The sequence below is a fragment of the Phocoena sinus genome, chromosome 5 (genome assembly GCF_008692025.1).
Source record: "Phocoena sinus isolate mPhoSin1 chromosome 5, mPhoSin1.pri, whole genome shotgun sequence".
NCBI lineage: Eukaryota > Metazoa > Chordata > Mammalia > Artiodactyla > Phocoenidae > Phocoena > Phocoena sinus.
The window spans coordinates 137,197,012-137,216,675 of record NC_045767.1 but is presented as its reverse complement, the minus strand read 5'-3'; the positions used below and the strand labels follow the sequence as shown (position 1 = coordinate 137,216,675).

The following is a 19,664-nucleotide window of genomic DNA, read 5'->3' as shown; positions in this document are numbered from 1 at the left end:
TAAGGTTGTTTCAGTGGGTTGTGTAGGCTTCCTGGTGGAGGGGACTAGTGCCTGTGTTGTGCTGGATGAGGCTGGATCTTGTCTCTCTAGTGGGCAGGTTCACGTCTGGTGGTGTGTTTTGGGGTGTCTGTGGCCTTATTATGATTTTAGGCAGCCTCTCTGCAAATGGGTGGGGTTGTGTTCCTGTTTTGCTAGTTGTTTGGCATAGGTTGTCCAGCACTGTGGCTTGCTGGTCGTTGAGTGAAGCTGGGTGCTGGTGTTAAGATGGAGGTCTCTGGGATATTTCCACCGTTTAATATTATGTGGAGCTGGGAGGTCTCTTGTTGACCAGTGTCCTGAAGTTGGCTCTCCTACCTCAGAGGCAGAGCCCTGACTCCTGGCTGGAGCACCAAGAGCCTTTCATCCACACAGCTCAGAATAAAAGGGAGAAAAAGTAGGGAGAATTAGTAGAAGTATGAGTAAAGAAAGAAGGAAAGGAGGAAAGGAAGGAAGGAAGAAGGAAGCAAAGAAGGAAAGAAAGGAGGGAGGGAGGGAGGGAGGAAGGAAGGAAGGAGGGAAAGAAGGAAAAAAGACAGAAAGAAAGATGATACAGTAAAAATAAAATAAAGTATAATATAGTTATTGAATTAAAAAATATTTAGAAAAAAAAAAAAAAGGGACGGATAGAACCTTAGGACAAATGTTGGAAGCAAAGCTATACAGAGAAAATCTTACACAGAAGCATACACATACACCTTCACAAAAAGAGGTAAAGGGGGAAAAATCATAAATCCTGCTCCCTGAGACCACCTCCTCAATTTGGGGTGATTCGTTGTCTAAAGGAGGGAAGGAAGGAAGGAAAGAAAGAAAGAACGAAGGTAAAGTATAATAAAGCTATTACAATTAAACTTAATTATTAAGAAAAAGAATTTTTAAAAAAAAAGTCATGGACGGATAGAGCCCTAGGACAAATGGTGGAAGCAAGAGTATACAGACAGGATCTCACACAGAAGCATACACGTACACATTCACAAAAAGAGGAAAAGGGAAAAAAATCATAGATCTCGCTCCTAAATTCCACCTCTTCAATTTGGGATCATTCCTTGTCTATTCAGGTATTCCACAGATGCAGGGTATATCAAGTTGATTGTGGAGCTTTAATCCGCTGCTTCTGTGGCTGCTGGGAGAGATTTCCCTTTCTCTTCTTTGTTCTCACAGCTCACAGGAGCTCAGCTTTGGATTTGGCCCTGCCTCTGCGTTTAGGTCGCTGGAGGGCGTCTGTTTTTTTCGCTCAGACAGGACGGGGTTAAAGGAGCCGCTGATTCGGGGCCTCCGGCTCACTCAGGCCGGGGGTTGGGGGATGGGGGAAGGAGGGGCACTGCGTGCGGGGCGGGCCTGCGGCTGCAGAGGCAGCGTGACGTTGCGGCAGAGGCCGGCGTGACGTTGCACCAGCCTGAGACCCGCCGTGCGTACTCCCGGGGAAGTTGTCCCTGGATCCCGGGAACCTGGCAGTGGCGGGCTGCACAGGCTCCGCGGAAGAGGGGTGTGGAGAGTGACCTGTGCTCGCACACAGGCCCCTTGGTGGCGGCAGCAGCAGCCTTAGCGTCTCCCGCCCGTCTCTGGGGTCCGCGGTTTTAGCCGCGGCTCGCGCCCGTCTCGGGTTTGCGCTTTCAGCCGCGGCTCCCGCCCGTCTCTGGGGTTTGCGCTTTCAGCCGCGGCTCGCGCCCGTCTCGGGGGCTCGCGCCCTCAGCCGCGGCTCGCGCCCGTCTCTGGGGTTCGCGCTTTTAGCCGCGGCTCGCGCCCGTCTCTGGAGTTCCTTTAAGCAGCGCTCTTAAACCCCTCTCCTCGCGCACCAGGAAACAAAGAGGGAAGAAAAAGTCTCTTGCCTCTTCGGCCGGTGCAGGCTTTTCCCCGAACTCCCTCCCGGCTAGTCGTGGCGCACCAACCCCTTCAGGCTATGTTCAAGCCGCCAACCCCAGTCCTCTCCCTGAGCTCCGTCCAAAACCAAAACCCGAGCCTCAGCTCGCAGCCCCGCCCGCCCCGGTGGGTGAGCGGCAAGCCTCTCGGGTTGGTGAGTGCCGGTCGGCACCGATCGTCTGTGCAGGAATCTCCCCGCTTTGCCCTCCGCACCCGTCGCTGTGCACTACTCCGCAGTCCCGAAACTCCCCCCTCTGCCTCCCGCAGTCTCCGCCCGCGGAGGGGCTTCCTAGTGTGTGGAAACTTTTCCTCCTTCACAGCTCCCTCCCACTGGTGCAGGTGCCGTCCTTATTCTTTTGTCTCTGTTTTTTCTTTTGCCCTACCCAGTTACGTGGGGAGTTTCTTGCCTTTTGGGAGGTCTGAGGTCTTCTGCCAGCCTTCAGTAGGAGTTCTGTAGGAGTTGTTCCACGTGTGGATGTATTTCTGGTGTATCCGTGGGGAGGAAGGCGATCTCCGCGTCTTACTCTTCCGCCATCTTCAAGGTCAAAGTGCCGGAACATTCTTAAGCCTTTGTCTCTATAACCTTGAGAACAAGCTCACCTTCTAAAAATCGAAGGCTGTTTGTTTCTTTGCAAGCGGTTGTGAATCCCCAGGTGATAACCAAACGTGTTTTCATTCTAGGTCCTTTTTCATGAAGACGGTAGCGTGAAAGGAATTGCCACCAACGACGTAGGGATACAGAAGGATGGTGCGCCCAAGGTATGCACATAACAGTTCTGCGCTTCACAAACTGACAGTGAAAGAGAAAGAATCAACTCACACCCAATAATTCAGTCTTGCTACAAACTGCACATTAATTAAGTGCATGTTAGAACATTAGTTATTAATGTGGAATTTTTCTCATTGTTAAAAAAGAAACATCTTTGAACTAACCGTAATTTAGGCAAGTAGATATAACATGTTTAACAATAATTTTCTTAAAAGAAAAAACATGACATACAAATATCAAACAAACATGGGTCAAAGATTTTATTTCACTCATTAATTAATGAGGGAATCAGTAAGATGTTACAACCAGTTCAAGGAGAATCAAAAACCGTGCACACGTGGGTCAGCAGCTGGGCCACCTCCACAGTTTTCACTTCTGTGGACAAGAGTCATTTGCATTATTACTGTCAGTAAAGCTGATGGAGTCTTTGACAGGATTTTGACATCTTTTGGTAAATGCAAAACGGATTGACCTCATCTCTTTCAAAATAGGCTTCAATGGCCTTCTGGTTTTCACAACTTGTTAATTTTGCACTTGTAAAAGAAGAGCTCCTAAGACATGGATCTCACACTCTGTAAGATCCCTTGGAAAGGACAAGGAAAAAAAATACCTTGCTTTCCTATGATAACAAGAGCAAAACACAAATTAACGTCTTGATAAATTAACTTGCCTGTTCATGTTTATTTGTTAATTGTCTTAATTTCTCAACTAGATTAGAACCTCAGAGATCATGGAGGGTTACTCCAGAGCTAGCATAGTGCCAGGCAGTGCCGGGGCCTCAGTAGAGATTTGTCAACTCCCAGTTGGTCCTCTCTGCCATTGTAGAACAGAGCTGGGCATCTGGTCTAAGTCTCCTCCAGCAGATCGTCCTGCTTTTCAGTCCTTCCTGCACAGAGATGAGCAAGTACCAAAGCTCTCGAGTCTTACCTGCATCGTCGTTCTCCTGGTGGCCTGGCTGGCTACACCAGAATCACGTGAGGCCTTGCGGCTCAGCCTATCCTGTGGCAGGGCCCGGGAAGCTGTCTTGTATCAAGCCCCAGGGATTCTGATGCATAGCCAGGTTTGCAACACCTCTTACCTCATCCTGCTTCTTATAGTGTGACCTGTACCCTCAGCACAGAAGGCCAGACTCTGATAGCAGGAGTTTGCAACAAAGTAAGAGTTTATTGCAGGGCTCCCAGCAAGCGGGTGTGAGACAAGCCTCTCAGATCCACTGCACCCGGTCTTTGGGTTCGGGGTGTTTTAAAGCAGAAGAATAAAGAAGCTGGGAAGAATCATCATCTCGTGACATTTCTTACTCTGTATCGGGGGTCAGGGTGTCTCTGATTGACGATGCTCTGGCCGGGTGGTCCACGCCTCGGGGTCTCTGCGCTCATCTTGCCCTGGAGAAACAGCCTGAGTTTGTACGTTAGTGATGAGATCTACAAGAGCCATTTTAGTACAGTGACTGTTATCAGTGACAGCCATTGTAGTCATCGGACTCTAGTTGACTGGTGTTGAGTGAGCACAGGATGAGGTCGGAGGGCACAGAAAGGGAACAGAGTTCTGGATGGAGAGGAATCATGAACTCAGTAAGGGAGCTCGGGCTTAAGGGAACTCAGTGATGATAAAAGAATACTGTCTTTCTTATATTCTTTCCTGTGTTATGGCTATTCCTTTCTGTATTTTGATCATTTGATTATAAATTGCATTTTATTCTTTAGAAATGTCCGTATTTAATATTACAGCAACATTGAAGCACGCAAATTCTACCATTCTGATAGTTCTTTTTGTGTGTGTATTGTCAGGGTATTTGTTCAAATGTATATTTTTGTGTCTTGTGCTTTGTAGTTGTAAAAACACTCATATATTGTATTTATATAGATATAAAAGCATAGAAGAGTACAGTGGAGTCTCAGTAATTTGAGTTTGTAAATTTTTTTCTTTTTTTAAAAAATTTATTTATTTATTTTTGGCTGTGTTGGGTCTTCGTTGCTGCGTGTGGCTTTCTCTAGTTACGGCGAGCGGGGGCTACTCTTCGTTGCTGTGCGCAGGCTTCTCATTGCAGTGGCTTCTCTTGTTGTGGAGCATAGGCTCTAGGCACGTGGGCTTCAGTAGTTATGGCTCGTGGGCTCAGTAGTTGTGGCTCGCGGGCTCTAGAGCGCAGGCTCAGTAGCTGTGGCGCACAGGCTTAGTTGCTCTGCACCATGTGGGATCTTCCCGGACCAGGGCTTGAACCTGTGTCCCCTGCATTGGCAGGCAAATTCTTAACCACTGTGCCACCAGGGAAGTCCCCCTTTCTTTTTTTTTAATTTATTTTATTTATTTTTGGCTGTCTTGGGTGTTTGTTACTGCACGTGGGCTTTCTCTAGTTGCGGTGAGCAGGGGCTACTCTTTGTTGCGGTACGCAGGCTTCTCATTGTGGTGGCTTCTCTTGTTGTGGAGCATGGGCTCTAGGTGCGCGGGCTTCAGTAGTTGTGGCTCGCGGGCTCTGGAGTGCAGGCTCAGTAGTTGTGGCGCACGGGCTTAGTTGCTCCGCGCGGCACGTGGGATCTTCCCGGACCAGGGCTCGAACCCGTGTCCCCTGCATTGGCAGGTGGATTCTTAACCACTGTGCCACCAGGGAAGCCCATGCAAGTTTATTTTCATACGGCCGGTGGGGTGAGGAGAAGCAGGGATGGATTCTTTGTTCTCCGCCAATTGGCTCCGTTGATTGCGGCGTGGTTAGGCTTCCTCCTGCTCTTGCACGGAAACATTCTCGTCGCTCACAGACACCTCCGCCTGGCGGTACCCAGTTCTCTGTCCTCTCACTTGGCCCCTGGTTGGCAGTGCTGGCACAGCTGAATAACTTTTTCATTCCTTAAACACTTTCTGGACCTGGCTTTTCACACCACCTTCTCCTGGTTTTCCTGGTGTTTCAGGGCCCCTCCTGCCGCCTTTGCTTGCCCTTCCTCTGCGCCTTGTCCTCTGAGTATCCAGTGACAGGGCTTGAAACACGTCTCCCCTGAGTCCCAGAATCCTGCGTCCTGCTGCTCATTCAGTAGCTCTAATCTTAGGTCTAATAGGCATCTTACTGTCAGAATTCTGATGTGGATGTTTTCATGTTTCGGAGGTTAAGTAACTTGCCCAGGGTCAGGCCACTGTTAGGTAGTGGAGCTGGGGTTGGAATAGAGGCTCCAGAGCTGCCCCTTGCACACTAAGGAGCATATTGCCTCTAAGAGGAATATTTTAGTCCATTAAGATCGAGTTGTTTTATAAGTGGTGCTGAGTAAACTGCGTGTCCATCTGGAAGCAAATAGTTAGACTTTCATTTTATTTTAATTCTGATGATTTCTTAAAACAATAAAAAAAATTAGAAATCTAGGTTATAGATTCTTGCCTATAAAGGCAAGAAATTAAAAACCTATAAGAGGCAGGCCTTTTTTAACTATTTAAAAATTAAACACTTCTGTATACCAAAAATACTAGTGAGTCTGCAGATAAGCAGGAGGTCGGGGGAAAATTTTTGACAACCCGTGATGTCAAAGAGCACTTCTACATTGACAAGAAAAAAGAGAACACAGTAGAAAAACGGGCAGAATCTTACAAAATGAAGAGCAGATCCCGGCGAGCAGTAACCACTAGCCAGGAGGCAGGTCCTCTGATGCCTCTTATCTGGGCCCCAGGGTCCTGTGCCGGCTCCCCAGCCCTCCTCACGGCACACAGTCACACCTAGTCCTTGCACGCCTGCGTAGTCATTTATGTTTAGCTCTGCCTCCATGCCTGGCCCCAGGGAAACGGACAGTGTTTTTCTGCCATCTCTGCCCCAGTGCCTAGCATACAACCTGGCACACCAGAGGTGCTCAGTTAATATTTCTTGAATCAAAAAGAAAAAGTTGCTGAAAAGAGTAATCCGGAAAATGCAAATTAAAATAGCAGTAAGTTAGCCAGCTCTACACTTAGCAAAACCGTGAAAGGAACAGTTATACTGTCACTAGCTAGAAATAGGAAAAGGGTCTTCTTATACACTGTGGGTGGAAATGTGAATTGTTCAGGCTGTGGGGAAAGCAGTCTGGGAACATCTCATAAAATAAAAGTAGGTGTGCCCTTTGTACAGTGCCACTCCTGGGAACCTAGCTTACAGGAATAAAAGCACCAATGTTGTAAGGATACATATACAGGGTGTATGTTTTATGACATTGCTTATCATAGCAAATAAACTGGAAACAGTGAATGGCTATTACCCATTAGCAGAATGGCTGGATAACCCACGGTGTTCCCACACGGACTACTGCCCGCCATTCAAAAGAAGGATTTGAGCCACACAGTGACTTGGAAAGGTTTCCATGAAGTATTATATGATGCTACCATTGTGAAATAAATCAGGAACCAGAAAAGTTGAGGTGTCTGTGTAAATACCTCAGTCCACAGGTGCGTATGTATATATATTTGGGTAAAACTTGGCGTGCTAGGCTGTTAACAGCGTTTATGGACGAGTGAAGTATAGTAAGAGGCAGGAGATGGGAACAAATCCAAAGGTACTCAGCACAGGCACTTATAGGACGTGTGTGCACGTGTATGACGTTGGTGAGCTCTGCACAGAGAAACACAGAGTCACCAACAAACGTGAAAGATGTTCAGACTCTCTAGTGACTGAACGTATGAAATCAGTAGTGAAATAGTTCTTACCACTTAAACCGAGAATATTTCGCGTCAAGGATATCAATGTGAGCCATGCTTATAATAGTGAAACAGCCTGGAATAACCTAAACGTCCAGTTATTGAGAGCTGATTGAGAAGGTAGGAATCTATCCAAGCATTAAAAATGAATGCTTAGGACTTCCCTGATGGCGCGGTGGTTAAGAATCCGCCTGTCAGTGCAGGGGACACGGGTTCGAGCCCTGGCCTGGGAAGATCCCACATGCCGTGGAGGAACTAAGCCCGTGCGCCACAACTACCGAGCCTGCACTCTATAGCCTGTGAGCCACAACTCCTGAGCCCGCGAGCCACAACTACTTGAGCCTGCATGCCTAGAGCCCGTGCTCTGCAACAAGAGAAGCCACCACAGTGAGAAGCCTGTGCACCACAATGAAGAGCAGCCCCTGCTCTCTGCAACTAGAGAAAGCCGGCACACAACAACGAAGACCCAACGCGGCCAAAACTTAATTAATTAATTATTTTAAAAATGAATGTTTAATTTGGTATATATTGCCTTAGGCAAATCACTTTATATTGTATAATGTGAAAACAGTTATAAAATATATTGCCTTAGGCAAATCACTTCATATTGTATAATGTGAAAACAGTTATAAAATGCTTTGTCCGTATGAACCATTTTTTTTGTATGAATGTTTCTGTATACACACAATACCTGTAAACATATGAATGGAGAAATACCGGGAAATACGTATTTCATAAGAGACTTTCTTTATTATTCTGCATTCCTTTATTCAGGAGCTTTACTGCGTACCTACCCTGTGCCGGATATAAGTGCAAAATACAGAGCAAAAGAGAGAGAGAGACTTTTTAATTGTAGCTTATTTTTTCCCCTTGGAAAAAACAAGTTGCAGTTTTACAGTATATATCCAGCAATAGAGAACAAGTAAAATTAAAGTGAAAAAAGCAAGTAGCTGAAGAGTATGTTTAGGATGATCTTGTTTGTGTTAGAAGGATATACATAGACTCATATAGTTTTTTTATTCATGGAAAATTTCTGGCATGATTCACAAGAAATCTATTAATGGTGTTTTTTGCTTCAAATCATGGGACTAGAAAATCAGGAACAATGGGGAAATGGCCTTTCACTTTAAAAAAATTTTCTTTTAGTTACATAAGTTTCAGGTGTCTAGCATTATAATTCGACATCTGTATACACTAGACAGTGGTGAGCAGCCCAAGCCTGGTTACCACCTGTCACCACACACTTGACCCCCTTCACTCATTTCGGCCTCCCCCCTTCACTTCTCACTGTACATTCATTTGTAGATAATTTTTCGTGGAGGGATGAACATGCTTTATTTGTTTTTTTAATGCATACAGACTTAACCATTCGATCAATGACAAAGACACAAGATATGTTATAAAATTTAAATTAGATTCCACTTAAAACAGCGTTTAGTTCTGTTACTAAAATTACATATCTGCACCTTCTCTTCTATACCTGAATCATAGATCAATTCAAAACTGACCAGAATGTGAATATTTTTAAAATTGTCAAACATTGCAGTTTAACGTGTTCCTGTTTCTTAGACAACTTTTGAGCGGGGGCTGGAACTACATGCCAAAGTCACAGTCTTTGCAGAGGGCTGCCACGGACACCTGGCCAAGCAGCTGTACAGGAAGTTCGACTTGAGGGCCAACTGCGAGCCCCAGACATACGGGATCGGGCTCAAGGAGGTACTCGAGCCTGCCGGTGTGACTTCCACGCGAAAAGATGAAGCTTACATTCATTTGTATTGTCGTGTGGTTTATAATATTGATTTAATTTTATAGTTATATTTTTCATTAACCTGAAATGTTCATAATGACTGAAAACATTAGGGACATTTTTCAAGGGGCTGGAGAATATTACTAATCAAATTTTACTATTACCTAAATTGTGTCTGCATGTTCTAGTTGTTTTATCAAATGTTGAAGTCTTGAATTTGAAAATATTTGTGATATTGATCTTTTTCATGGTAATGCCATCTGCCCTAATAGGGTTTGACCTGTTATCCAATGCTCTTTGTAAAATGACCACATCCTACAAGAATTGTTTATTCAAAATTATAATATAAAGATAATTTAGTTTATGAAATATACACTCAGCCATAGCATATTGACCTGCAGCCTAAAACTTAATTAGGCTGAGTGTTGTATATTTTCTCAGTTTATCCAAACCTTAGGTCTATCAGCGCAAAAGTTTCATCATAACTCTTTTGTTAAGAATCCTTTTAGGGTAAAGCTCAGAAAGTTTCAGATTCTATACATAACTAGATTCATTATATTGTGAATACGGGCTTAATTGTTTTGGTAGACTGTACATACTTCTATGTGGTGGCACGTAATATCTGATTTTCAGATAATATTTCCTGTGGAAATTGTTGTTTGCAATTTAAAACTTAACCATTCTGAAAACAGGATATCAGTTAGCTTCAGTCGGGGAGAGGGTGGTGCAGGAGGGAGCACACTGGTTTCTTTTACTGAAAAATCACATCTGTCCTGTAAAGTCACAGATCCGAAGTGCAGGGCGCAGCTCACGTTCATGAGGCGAACACGCCCGTGTGGCCGTCACCCGGGTCAGGGTGTAGGTGGTTCCTAGCACCCCATCTCTTCAGCGGTGTTTCCCACAACCGCACGAACGCCTTACCCATCTGAGAACTTAATTAATGTCTTACAGAGTTCCTCACCTTTTGCTTTACTCCGATCATCCTGCTGCATTTTGATGTCATTTTCTGGGATATTTGAAGTACTTTTTTGTGCGTTTCTCTTATTTCTGCTTTTCAGTTGTAACTTTCATAAATAAGACATAAAACTTAGCAAGTTTTATACATGTGGTGACATAAAACATCTAAATAATACTCTAGGACTTTTTTTTTAAGTTATGGATTATCGATGAGAAGAAGTGGAAACCCGGGAGAGTCGATCACACTGTCGGCTGGCCCCTGGACAGACACACGTATGGGGGCTCTTTCCTCTATCACCTGAATGAAGGGGAGCCCCTCGTAGCGCTCGGCTTCGTGGTAAGTTACACTCCGTGATGGGAAGTTCCACTCTGAGAGCCACTGGGTCTTCAGTGTCACAAATCCAGGGCTTTGCATCTGGAGAATGTAAAAGGCTTCTCATTTAAAGCTTCCTCTCTGCTTTTGTCCACATCTGAAGTGCTTATGGCCACTGTAGACAGTGGTCTGCTTCAGCTCACGTAGCCGTAGTACAGTAGCTGCTACACGCCAGGCCCTGTGCTGGATGCTTCCCTGGGAATCCTGGTCCATAAAAATCCTGTGAAGTTGGTCTAGCGTTATTTTACTGGTGGGAAAACTGAAGTCCAGACAAGCTAAACAGCCTTCCCAGACACACGCATTAAGTGATAGAGGCAGGACTCATGCCCGAACCTGTCTGACCTGAAGCCCATGTCCACTGTGGCACACCACTGCAGGAAGTGCAGTCCGCACTGGGTTTGAACCTCTAACTAAAACAGGACCATTTCCTCCCTTTTGGTCGCTTAAACATCCTTACAGTAAATTACATCTTGAACATTACAAGGAACGGAAAAGTGATATGAGTTACTGCACCTTGCAGTTGCAGCGCTATAGTTCAATGTCATGGTTAGACTTGTGTATGACACGTTGTTAAATTTATGTATTATTGTGTTCGGTGCATCACTTTGATTTAGTTTTTATAGTGACTTAATCTTTTCAAAGCAAAAAGGGTTTGGTTATTAATTTCAGCATTTTTGGTAAAAATGTAATCTCTAATGTTTTTCACCTTCTTTTTTTGTAAGTGCGATTACATTATTTTTCTTCATTTTTGCCTCAGTAGTACTGCATTGAGCTTATTAGTTTATTTCTGGAGTTGGTATTGAGAAATGAATGATAAATTATTACAACTCCTTTTGTAGAAACATAATGTGTAACACTTACCTACAAACATTTTTCTAATTTGGACTTTGATTTACAAAGCACAGTGATTTATTAATACGTTCCAAATGTTTTCAAGTTCTGCCAATTATAAACACATGGCATCCTTTTGTTTACACTTTCTTTTCCAAACAGATTTTATTGGGTTATTTATTTAAATTTGGGTCATTGCATACCTTTCTCTAAGTACTTTGAGTACAAGCAGTTTAATGTACATGTTCTCTGGTAAATACTGCTCACATTTCAGCCTGATATAATTTGAAATAACGATGTCTCATTTAAATATAAACATTTTAAGGTTGGTCTAGACTATCAAAATCCGTACCTAAGTCCATTTAGAGAGTTCCAGAGGTGGAAACACCACCCTAGCATCCAGCCGACGTTGGAAGGCGGGAAAAGGGTTGCATATGGAGCCAGAGCCCTCAATGAAGGTGGCTTTCAGGTAACACTTTCGCGTTTTTAATCCTTATTTCTGTATTATAAATTCAACGTTGAAACATAAGGTAACAACTTTAAATAAAGGATCGAAGATTATCTCAGGAAGAAAATTTAAGTAACTAAGCAAAGCACCCTAGTATTTATAAAACTGTACCACACCAGAGTTAAATGACACCATGAATTTAAGGATATATTGATTTCTAGAGAAAAATTAATGGGCTTTTTTGTTTATTGGTTTGTCTTTAACCAGAGAATTTAAACTATGTGATCCAAGATCTTTTCCTTTATTCCTTTGCTGCCAGGAAACTCAAGGACAGATGTAGTTTTCAGCAAAGGTAATTAATTAATCTCAACTACCTAGTGTCATCCATGCCCTTTAGGTGGCTTCTGTTAAGTTTTTACCCTTAATTGTCCTATTTTAGTATATGTTCAAAATAAATACTATCAAATGCAGTTAATTTATTAAGTATTTAGTTATTAAACAATGAAATAAGAGCTAGATGGCTAACTATGATAAAAGCTATTAGAACTGTTTTGGAAATAGTATTCGACAGGTAAGATGATCTAAAAGTCAGCTCTAAAACTTATACCAAACGGTTTGGTCAAGTTATTTAACTCCTCGGGCGTTAAGGGATCATCTGTAAAATAAAGATGATCCCTTCTGTCTCTAATATTCTAGGAATCTAGAACTGTTGATATTTTAGAAATCTGATATCTTTTTGTTTTTAATCTGTTGTAAAAGTAACAAATAGATCATAGAAAATTGGGGAGAATAGTTGACAACCTTTAAAGTGAAGTTCTAAATACATTCATAAAGTCAAGTACAATCACAGCTAAATTATGAATGTCATCACTAGAACCCTAAAAATAACACTGTCCCTAAATTCCATTGCTGCGGGGTTACCTCCCATGAGGTTGTTTTTATTTCTGGAGCAGTTATTCGTTTGCAATAATATTTGCTAAATTTCCTATGTTCAAGCCCATTAAACTTTTTTGAATAATGTGCATAATACCTATTGCCAGCCTAATTCTACTCTTTATAGTGTAAAGTCTTCTGTGTATTCAGTAGTACATACAGACTCGTGTTTATGACACCTGCCTTGTGTGCTTCAGCATCTCAGATGATCTTTAGATGAGCAGGGAGATGACCCCACACACACAATACACTTTTTACCTAAGTTTTCTGATTTAATTAGTCAAAGATTCAGAAACTTACTTCCATTAAGTTTTTGAAGACCCTTCAGAGACAAAAATTTGGAACATCCAATTTTATTTTGCACTAACAAGTATTACATGACTTTTTATTTCTCTTTCTTCAGTCTGTACCAAAGCTCCCCTTTCCTGATGGGTTTCTAGTATTTAACCCCTGTGGGTTTTTTTTTTTGGGGGGGGAGGTTCTTTTTTTTTCTTTTAGTGCAGGGAAGTGTAATTTTATTTTGGTGCAGAAATAGATTAGGTTACAGAAACGTCCTAGGAAAAGGAAGTTACGAGACTGATTTTACCAATTGTCAGGTGGAAGGGTAAAATCTGTTACTGTAGAACTACTCCAGGCCATACCCATCTTCTTCAGTGATATGGCCTGGTTCCTCATTTTAACCCCCGTTTTTTTTGTTTGTTTGTTTTTTTAATTTATTTTATTTACTTTTGGCTGCCTTGGTTCTCCGTTGCTGTGCGCGTGCTTTCTCTAGTTGCGGTGAGCGGGGGCCACTCCACACCGTGGTGCGCGGGCCTCCCACTGCGGTGGGTGGCCTCTCACGCTGTGGAGCACGGGCTCTAGGCGCGTAGGCTCAGTAGTTGTGGCGCACGGGCTTGGTCACTCCGCGGCACGTGAGCTCTTCCCGGACCAGGGCTCGATCCCGTGTCCCCTGCATTGGCAGGCGGATTCTTAACCACTGCGCCACCAGGGAAGCTCTAACCCCCGTTTAATGGATGTCCCAGAATACATCTCTCTGTACGACTTCTCCTGGGTCCCCCAGGTCCTTAACAAGATGTCCAGCTGCCCGCACAGGGTAGGATCCTCACAGAACTGAAAAACACACATTTCCCTTGGGCCATGATGTTTTTTACTCTTAGGACTTAAGCGCCCATTTGGAAGAATGTGCACTAGCAGGGCCGCAGCCTGACTTGAGAGGAGCATTGTCACGGTCCAGGTTCCTAACCACTATCTCTGTTTGCAGCTCCTGGCATTCCAGAAAGCCCTTTCCCCTTGTTGTCTGCTCTGCGGCCCTGATTTCACGCTCTCTTATCTGCATGTTTCTGATGCTGAGTTTGGTCGGAGAACAGCAGTCACCCCTGGGCCCGAGCCTCCTTGTGCCAGCGTTGCTTTTGCTTCTCACCGCCACTCCCGCGCAGTTAGAACTCTGTAATCACGGGAGCGCAGCCACAGCCCCGCGGCGTGGCGGCTGATGGTGGCGGGCTCCCTGTTGACCTCCTCCTCAGGGTCCCTCTCCGCCCATCGGCCACACTGTCAGCCACCCACCACTTTCTCAACACAGATCCGTGGCGTACTGTGGGAAGCCTCCCGGGAGGGAAGCCTCCAGGAGGAAAGAGCAACTCCACAGCTCTCTTTTCTTCCTCTCCACACTGTAGGTTACAGTACAGTCTCCTGAGGGAGGCAGTCTGTAACTTAGCTGCTACATCGTGGGGCTAAACCAAAACTGTCACCCACCCCTTTAGTACGTTGTTTTCCATCAGAAGTGTATACTGAGGCCCAAACAACCATCTTAAAGTTTATTTTGGAAATTCAGTTTATTCTTCGGTTAATTAAAATATATTATTTAAGGTAGTGGCTAATTGTGGCGATGCCATGATTAGAACCTAGGTTTCCGAAACTCCCTGGACATCAAGGTAAAACAAGGACGTATGAAGAGTTAAGATAACATCCTTTGTAAATCACGTGTTACCCACAATGCGTATAAAAGCAGATCACAATTTAGATAATAGACATTCAGGAGGTTTAGAGAATATTCTTTTCATTATGACATAGATATGTATAAATAAAAACATTTTATGTAAATGTTAATGCTCTGGTCTTAACGTCTGTCTCATGCAGGTAAGTCATGGGGAGGAAGATGGAAAACATCTTAACAGAAAAAGAGCAATAGTTCTGATCCTCGTTTCTAGAGGAGGAGAAAAACTGCCCTTGCTCTGATTTTTCTCTTCACTCGTATTCATTTGCATGTAATTTTTTTTTTCCGGTTTTTCCCTACAGCTTTCAAAGAGGCTATAATTTGGAGTATTCGGTTCTGTTTGTTTAATTTGAACTAACAGATGCACTTTGACTGTTCCTTTCCTCAGTCTATACCAAAACTCACCTTTCCTGGGGGCTTACTAATTGGTTGTAGCCCTGGTTTCATGAATGTTCCCAAGATCAAAGGGACCCACACAGCAATGAAAAGTGGGATTTTGGCAGCAGAATCTATTTTTAATCAACTAACTAGTGAGAATCTCCAATCAAAGACGATAGGTAAGAACTCCCATTTAATCTCACGTTCTTCATGGGGATGTTTAAAAAGAAGCTATTTAAACATACACTCAGTGTACAGATGGAGGATGACAGTAGATACAGTTAGAAATCTTGCCGTCTTGTACGTTTATCTCACTGGGCATTGAAAGATGCAGTGTGACTGTCCCTCTACACAAAGCGTCGAGATGCCTGCTGGGCAAAGCACACTGCAGCCTGCTCGCCGTGAGGTTTTAACGGCCACGTGCCATTTCATGAATGGAAAGTAGAACGGGCCCGAGGTGTCCCGCCCCCTGGAAACAAGTTCAACGTGAGGGTCCCGCCTCACATCGCACAGGCCCAGGTGGACCCTTGCAGGCGCCCCCAGACCTTCACTCCAGGGCAGGCAGCGGGCCCGCCTCCGCCTTCACCTCCTGTCACCCTCCATCCCAGACATGCTTCCTGGGTCCCGGGGGCGGCACCCAGCTGATGGCTGGCCCCCAAGCTCCCCGCACCTCGGCTCGGATCTCTCTCCGGGGGCCTCGCGCGGACCTCACCAGTGAATCTGCACCACGCACACAGGCACACAGCCCTGCCAGCCCCTCTCGCCGCGCCGCTCCCTCTCCGGTGTGTTCCACCTTCCGGCTCGGCTCACTGTTTAACGTACTTATTGATCACCCTCGTTTCCTTGGACGGAACAGTCCTCCCAGAGCAGGGGCTTGGCTCCCTGTGGACGCAAACACCAGGAGCAAGTCCGTAGATACCCGATAGATGAGCCGCGTTCCGTAGAGTCGGGTGACACGCTCCTCCAGGTGGACTGTACCTTCAGGCACGCTCGGGGACAGGAGAGGCAGGGCCGGTGCCTCAGACGGCCTCACCAAGTCCGCATCCCGCCGGGCGCCAGCCCGCTTGCCCCGCGCAGGTCGGGCCGGAGCAGGCAGGTCACCAGCACCAGGAGGAGGGTGGTCACGAGAACCAGGATGTCCTGTTGGAGATTAAGTGCAGGGCCCCCAGCTTTAGGTGCTGCCACCTCCGAGGACCACCACAGCCGAGCACTACGAGCTGGGCAGCTTTAACCAGGAAGGTATTTGGAGTTCCGCAGGCGAGCACTTCGCAGCTGTGTCCGAGTCTCCAGCTTCCGGGGGCCCCGGGCTCCTGGCAGAGCACTGCCAGCCCCTGCCTTGTCTTCCTCTGGCTGTCTCCTGGACGCCAGTCATTGGACCAAGGGTGCAGGCCGCTCCAGCATGCCCTTGTCTTAACTCGGTATACCGGCAGCGACCCTCTTCTGACCGATTCTGAGACAACAAGGGGTCAGGACTTGAAAATACCTCTCTGGGCCATCATGGTTCAGCCCGTAACAGAAGTGTTTCAGTGATCAGCTCCATAGGTAGCATAAACTCTTAGCTTCCTTTTCAGGTTCACTGAATTTTGCAACTAATTTTCCATGCTACCAGTATGGCCTTACTGCCTGTTAAACAACCTATCAAATGGGTATCTTTTTGGAAGATGTCAGCATTTATACATGAAACGTTCTTCAAGTGTGGTCTCATATGACCACCTGCTTTTTTAACTATGTAAAAGTCATCTGTTATTTCGGTAGCAAAGTACCTTGACAATAAAGTGCTTTATACTCCGTGAGGCAATTTCACTTAACATTTCATGTTTTTCATAAAAAGGACTTGATGTAACTGAGTATGAGGACAATTTGAAGAAATCATGGGTGTGGAAAGAGCTATATGCCATCAGAAACGTCAGACCGTCCTGCCATGGCGTCCTGGGTGTGTACGGAGGGATGATTTACACTGGAATCTTCTACTGGATATTCAGAGGGATGGAGCCCTGGACCCTAAAACATAAAGGTAATTCCGGCCTGAGTATGAATGTTAGTCCTTAACTCAGGAAACGGGATCCAGTAAGTAGGGAAAAAAGGTGACCTTCTACACTTTATAAACTTGCTTTCTTAGAGAAATGATGAATTCAGTATCTTTAGGAGGACAGGGTATCATTATTGAAAGAGGGCTAAAGTCTTATTTCTTCAGTATAATATTTACAGGTTTTTAAAATATCTAAGGAAGTACTTTAGAATTAGATACATTTTTACTAAAAACCTTCCTCAAAACTTGGGAAGGTTCTGACTCTGATCAGCTCAAGCCAGCCAAGGACTGCACACCTATTGAGTATCCAAAACCAGATGGGCAGATCAGTTTTGACCTTTTGTCGTCCGTGGCTCTGAGTGGCACCAACCATGAACACGACCAGCCGGCGCATCTGACCTTGAAAGATGACAGTGTACCTGTAAACAGAAACCTGACCATATACGACGGGCCTGAGCAGCGGTTCTGCCCTGCAGGTCAGTACACTCATTTCCATCCACTCCTGAAACGTCAACAGGAGGATTTGCTTGAAACACGTTAGAAATAGGCTTCCGTTTTTTTAAAGAAATTTCTCCTTCTATTGCTTGGAAATTGTAAATGACTCCCATCTCCAGCTTCCTTATGAAAACTCATTCTTATGTTTCTACTCTAATGCTATAGTAGTAGGGATTTCTCGTGAAGCCTAATTCAGACGGCATTTCTCAAAAGCAGCCTTTCTCTTTTCACCCTCAGTGCGAGGTTAAGGGTTACGGGGAAAAGCACCAAACACCTCTTTCCATGTTCACGTGACTTAAAAAAAAAAATCGTTTCTGTCATGGCTGCTCCTGTCTGTATATATGTATGCTCATGTACACACACACATATACATTATATATGTGTACATAGCCTAAAATACTAGATTTTGGCCACATGCAGCTCAGGGAAATCGTCCTGGACTTTAAATGCATCATGGATAGAGTATCTTCCAGTGCTGAGCTTTCAACTAGAATTATCGTAGGAACTGGGTCTCGAGTGCTGGTAGAACAGCATTCAGGTGTGTGAAAATCAGTACCTTCTGGACAGGAACTAGAACATACGTTCTGTGCGGGAGGGACCTTGACTGTCTTGACTTTGTCTTTTCACCACTTCTGTCATCTCCCTGGGTTGTAAGCTGAGGGTAAGGGCTGACCTAATCTGTCTGCAGTCGTGGCACACATGTATACGGGAGGATCACCATTTCTGTCATCTCCCTGGGTTGTAAGCTGAGGGTAAGGGCTGACCTAATCTGTCTGCAGTCGTGGCACACGTGTATACGGGAAGATCATTTTACTGCACCTGGCAGACACTGCTTTTTTTACAAAGCGAAGGTCCCTGGCAACCCCGTGCTGAAGAAGCCTACTGGCGCCATTTTTCCATTTGCTCACTCCACGTGCCACATGTGGTAATTCTTGCAAAATTTCAAACTTTCTCATTATTATATTTGATATTGTGCTCCGTGATCTTTGATGTTAGTACGACTCGCTGAAGGCTCAGATAGCATTTTTTAGCAATAAAGTGTATTTTAAGTAAGGCATGTACCTTGTTTTTTAGACATAATGCTGTTATTGCAGGCTTCACAGACGGCAAAGTAGCATAAATGAAACTGTTACATATGCACTGGCAACAAACAAATTCGCATGACTCGCTCTATTGTGATAACTCACTTTATTGCAGCGTCTGGGTCTCTGAAGTATGTCCGTATATAACATCACACCCGAAAACTGCTCAACCTCGAGTTCCCTTGTTGGTAACACCAACTCAGCCACGTGCTGCCGTACCTTCTGCTTTTATCATTTTTAATTTATACAACAGCAAATGCACACACCCAGATCTCTGTAATATTCTGTGGGTAAACATTCAGTCCACAAACGCTGAGGGCTTCTGTGGCTAATTTCTCCAGGACTTTGGCCTCTGCTTTAAAGGCAGCTACTGCACGGAGTTGCCTGTGTTTTCTTACAGGAGTTTATGAATTTGTACCTTTGGAACAAGGTGATGGATTTCGGCTACAGATAAACGCTCAGAACTGTGTGCACTGTAAAACATGTGACATTAAGGACCCGAGTCAGAATATTAACTGGGTGGTACCCGAAGGCGGTGGAGGCCCAGCATACAACGGAATGTAAGCTGCAGCCGGCTTCACCCGTGCCAGCGTCTCTAAAATGGACGGCAAGTTCACGTCAAATGTTTGGAAGTTCACAGGTGTCAAAAAGCTTAAATATATATATTTTTTTTTTTTTTTTTTTTTTTTTTGCAGTATGCGGGCCTCTCACTGCTGTGGCCTCTCCCGTTGCGGAGCACAGGCTCCGGACGCGCAGGCTCAGCGGCCATGGCTCACGGGCCCAGCCGCTCCGCGGCATGTGGGATCCTCCCGGACCAGGGCACGAACCCGTGTCCCCTGCATTGGCAGGCGGACTCTCAACCACTGCGCCACCAGGGAAGCCCCTTAAATATATTTTTGATCAGAATGTTCATAAAGTAATTATCAGTGAAATAATTTTATACGATACCTAAAACTGTCCCATAAAAAATTATGAATCTCTTAAATAAAACTTTATAAGTGACGTAGCATCTACTTCTCTCTCCAAGTCTTCCGAGATTCAAACACTATTGGCACTACTGGCCTCCAATGTACATTTGACTCATCAGGCTCAGCA

General features: G+C 44.8%; 1 protein-coding gene across 3 annotated transcripts in view; it reads left to right on the top strand.

Annotated features, from left to right (window-relative positions):
* ETFDH (electron transfer flavoprotein dehydrogenase) overlaps positions 1-19,575 on the top strand; it is a 42,696-nt gene extending 23,121 nt beyond the window's left edge. For 2 of the 3 annotated variants that reach the window (XM_032632049.1, XM_032632050.1), the window contains exons 6-13: positions 2,578-2,655; positions 8,873-9,019; positions 10,204-10,344; positions 11,537-11,680; positions 14,974-15,142; positions 16,795-16,977; positions 17,247-17,468; positions 18,970-19,575. In XM_032632049.1, the coding sequence (XP_032487940.1) occupies positions 2,578-2,655; positions 8,873-9,019; positions 10,204-10,344; positions 11,537-11,680; positions 14,974-15,142; positions 16,795-16,977; positions 17,247-17,468; positions 18,970-19,133 (1,248 nt within the window). In that variant the 3' untranslated portion in view covers positions 19,134-19,575. The remainder of the gene's footprint in view (positions 1-2,577; positions 2,656-8,872; positions 9,020-10,203; positions 10,345-11,536; positions 11,681-14,973; positions 15,143-16,794; positions 16,978-17,246; positions 17,469-18,969) is intronic. The other variant, XR_004349920.1, reaches the window with a different exon arrangement.
* The last annotated feature ends 89 nt before the right edge of the window (positions 19,576-19,664 follow it).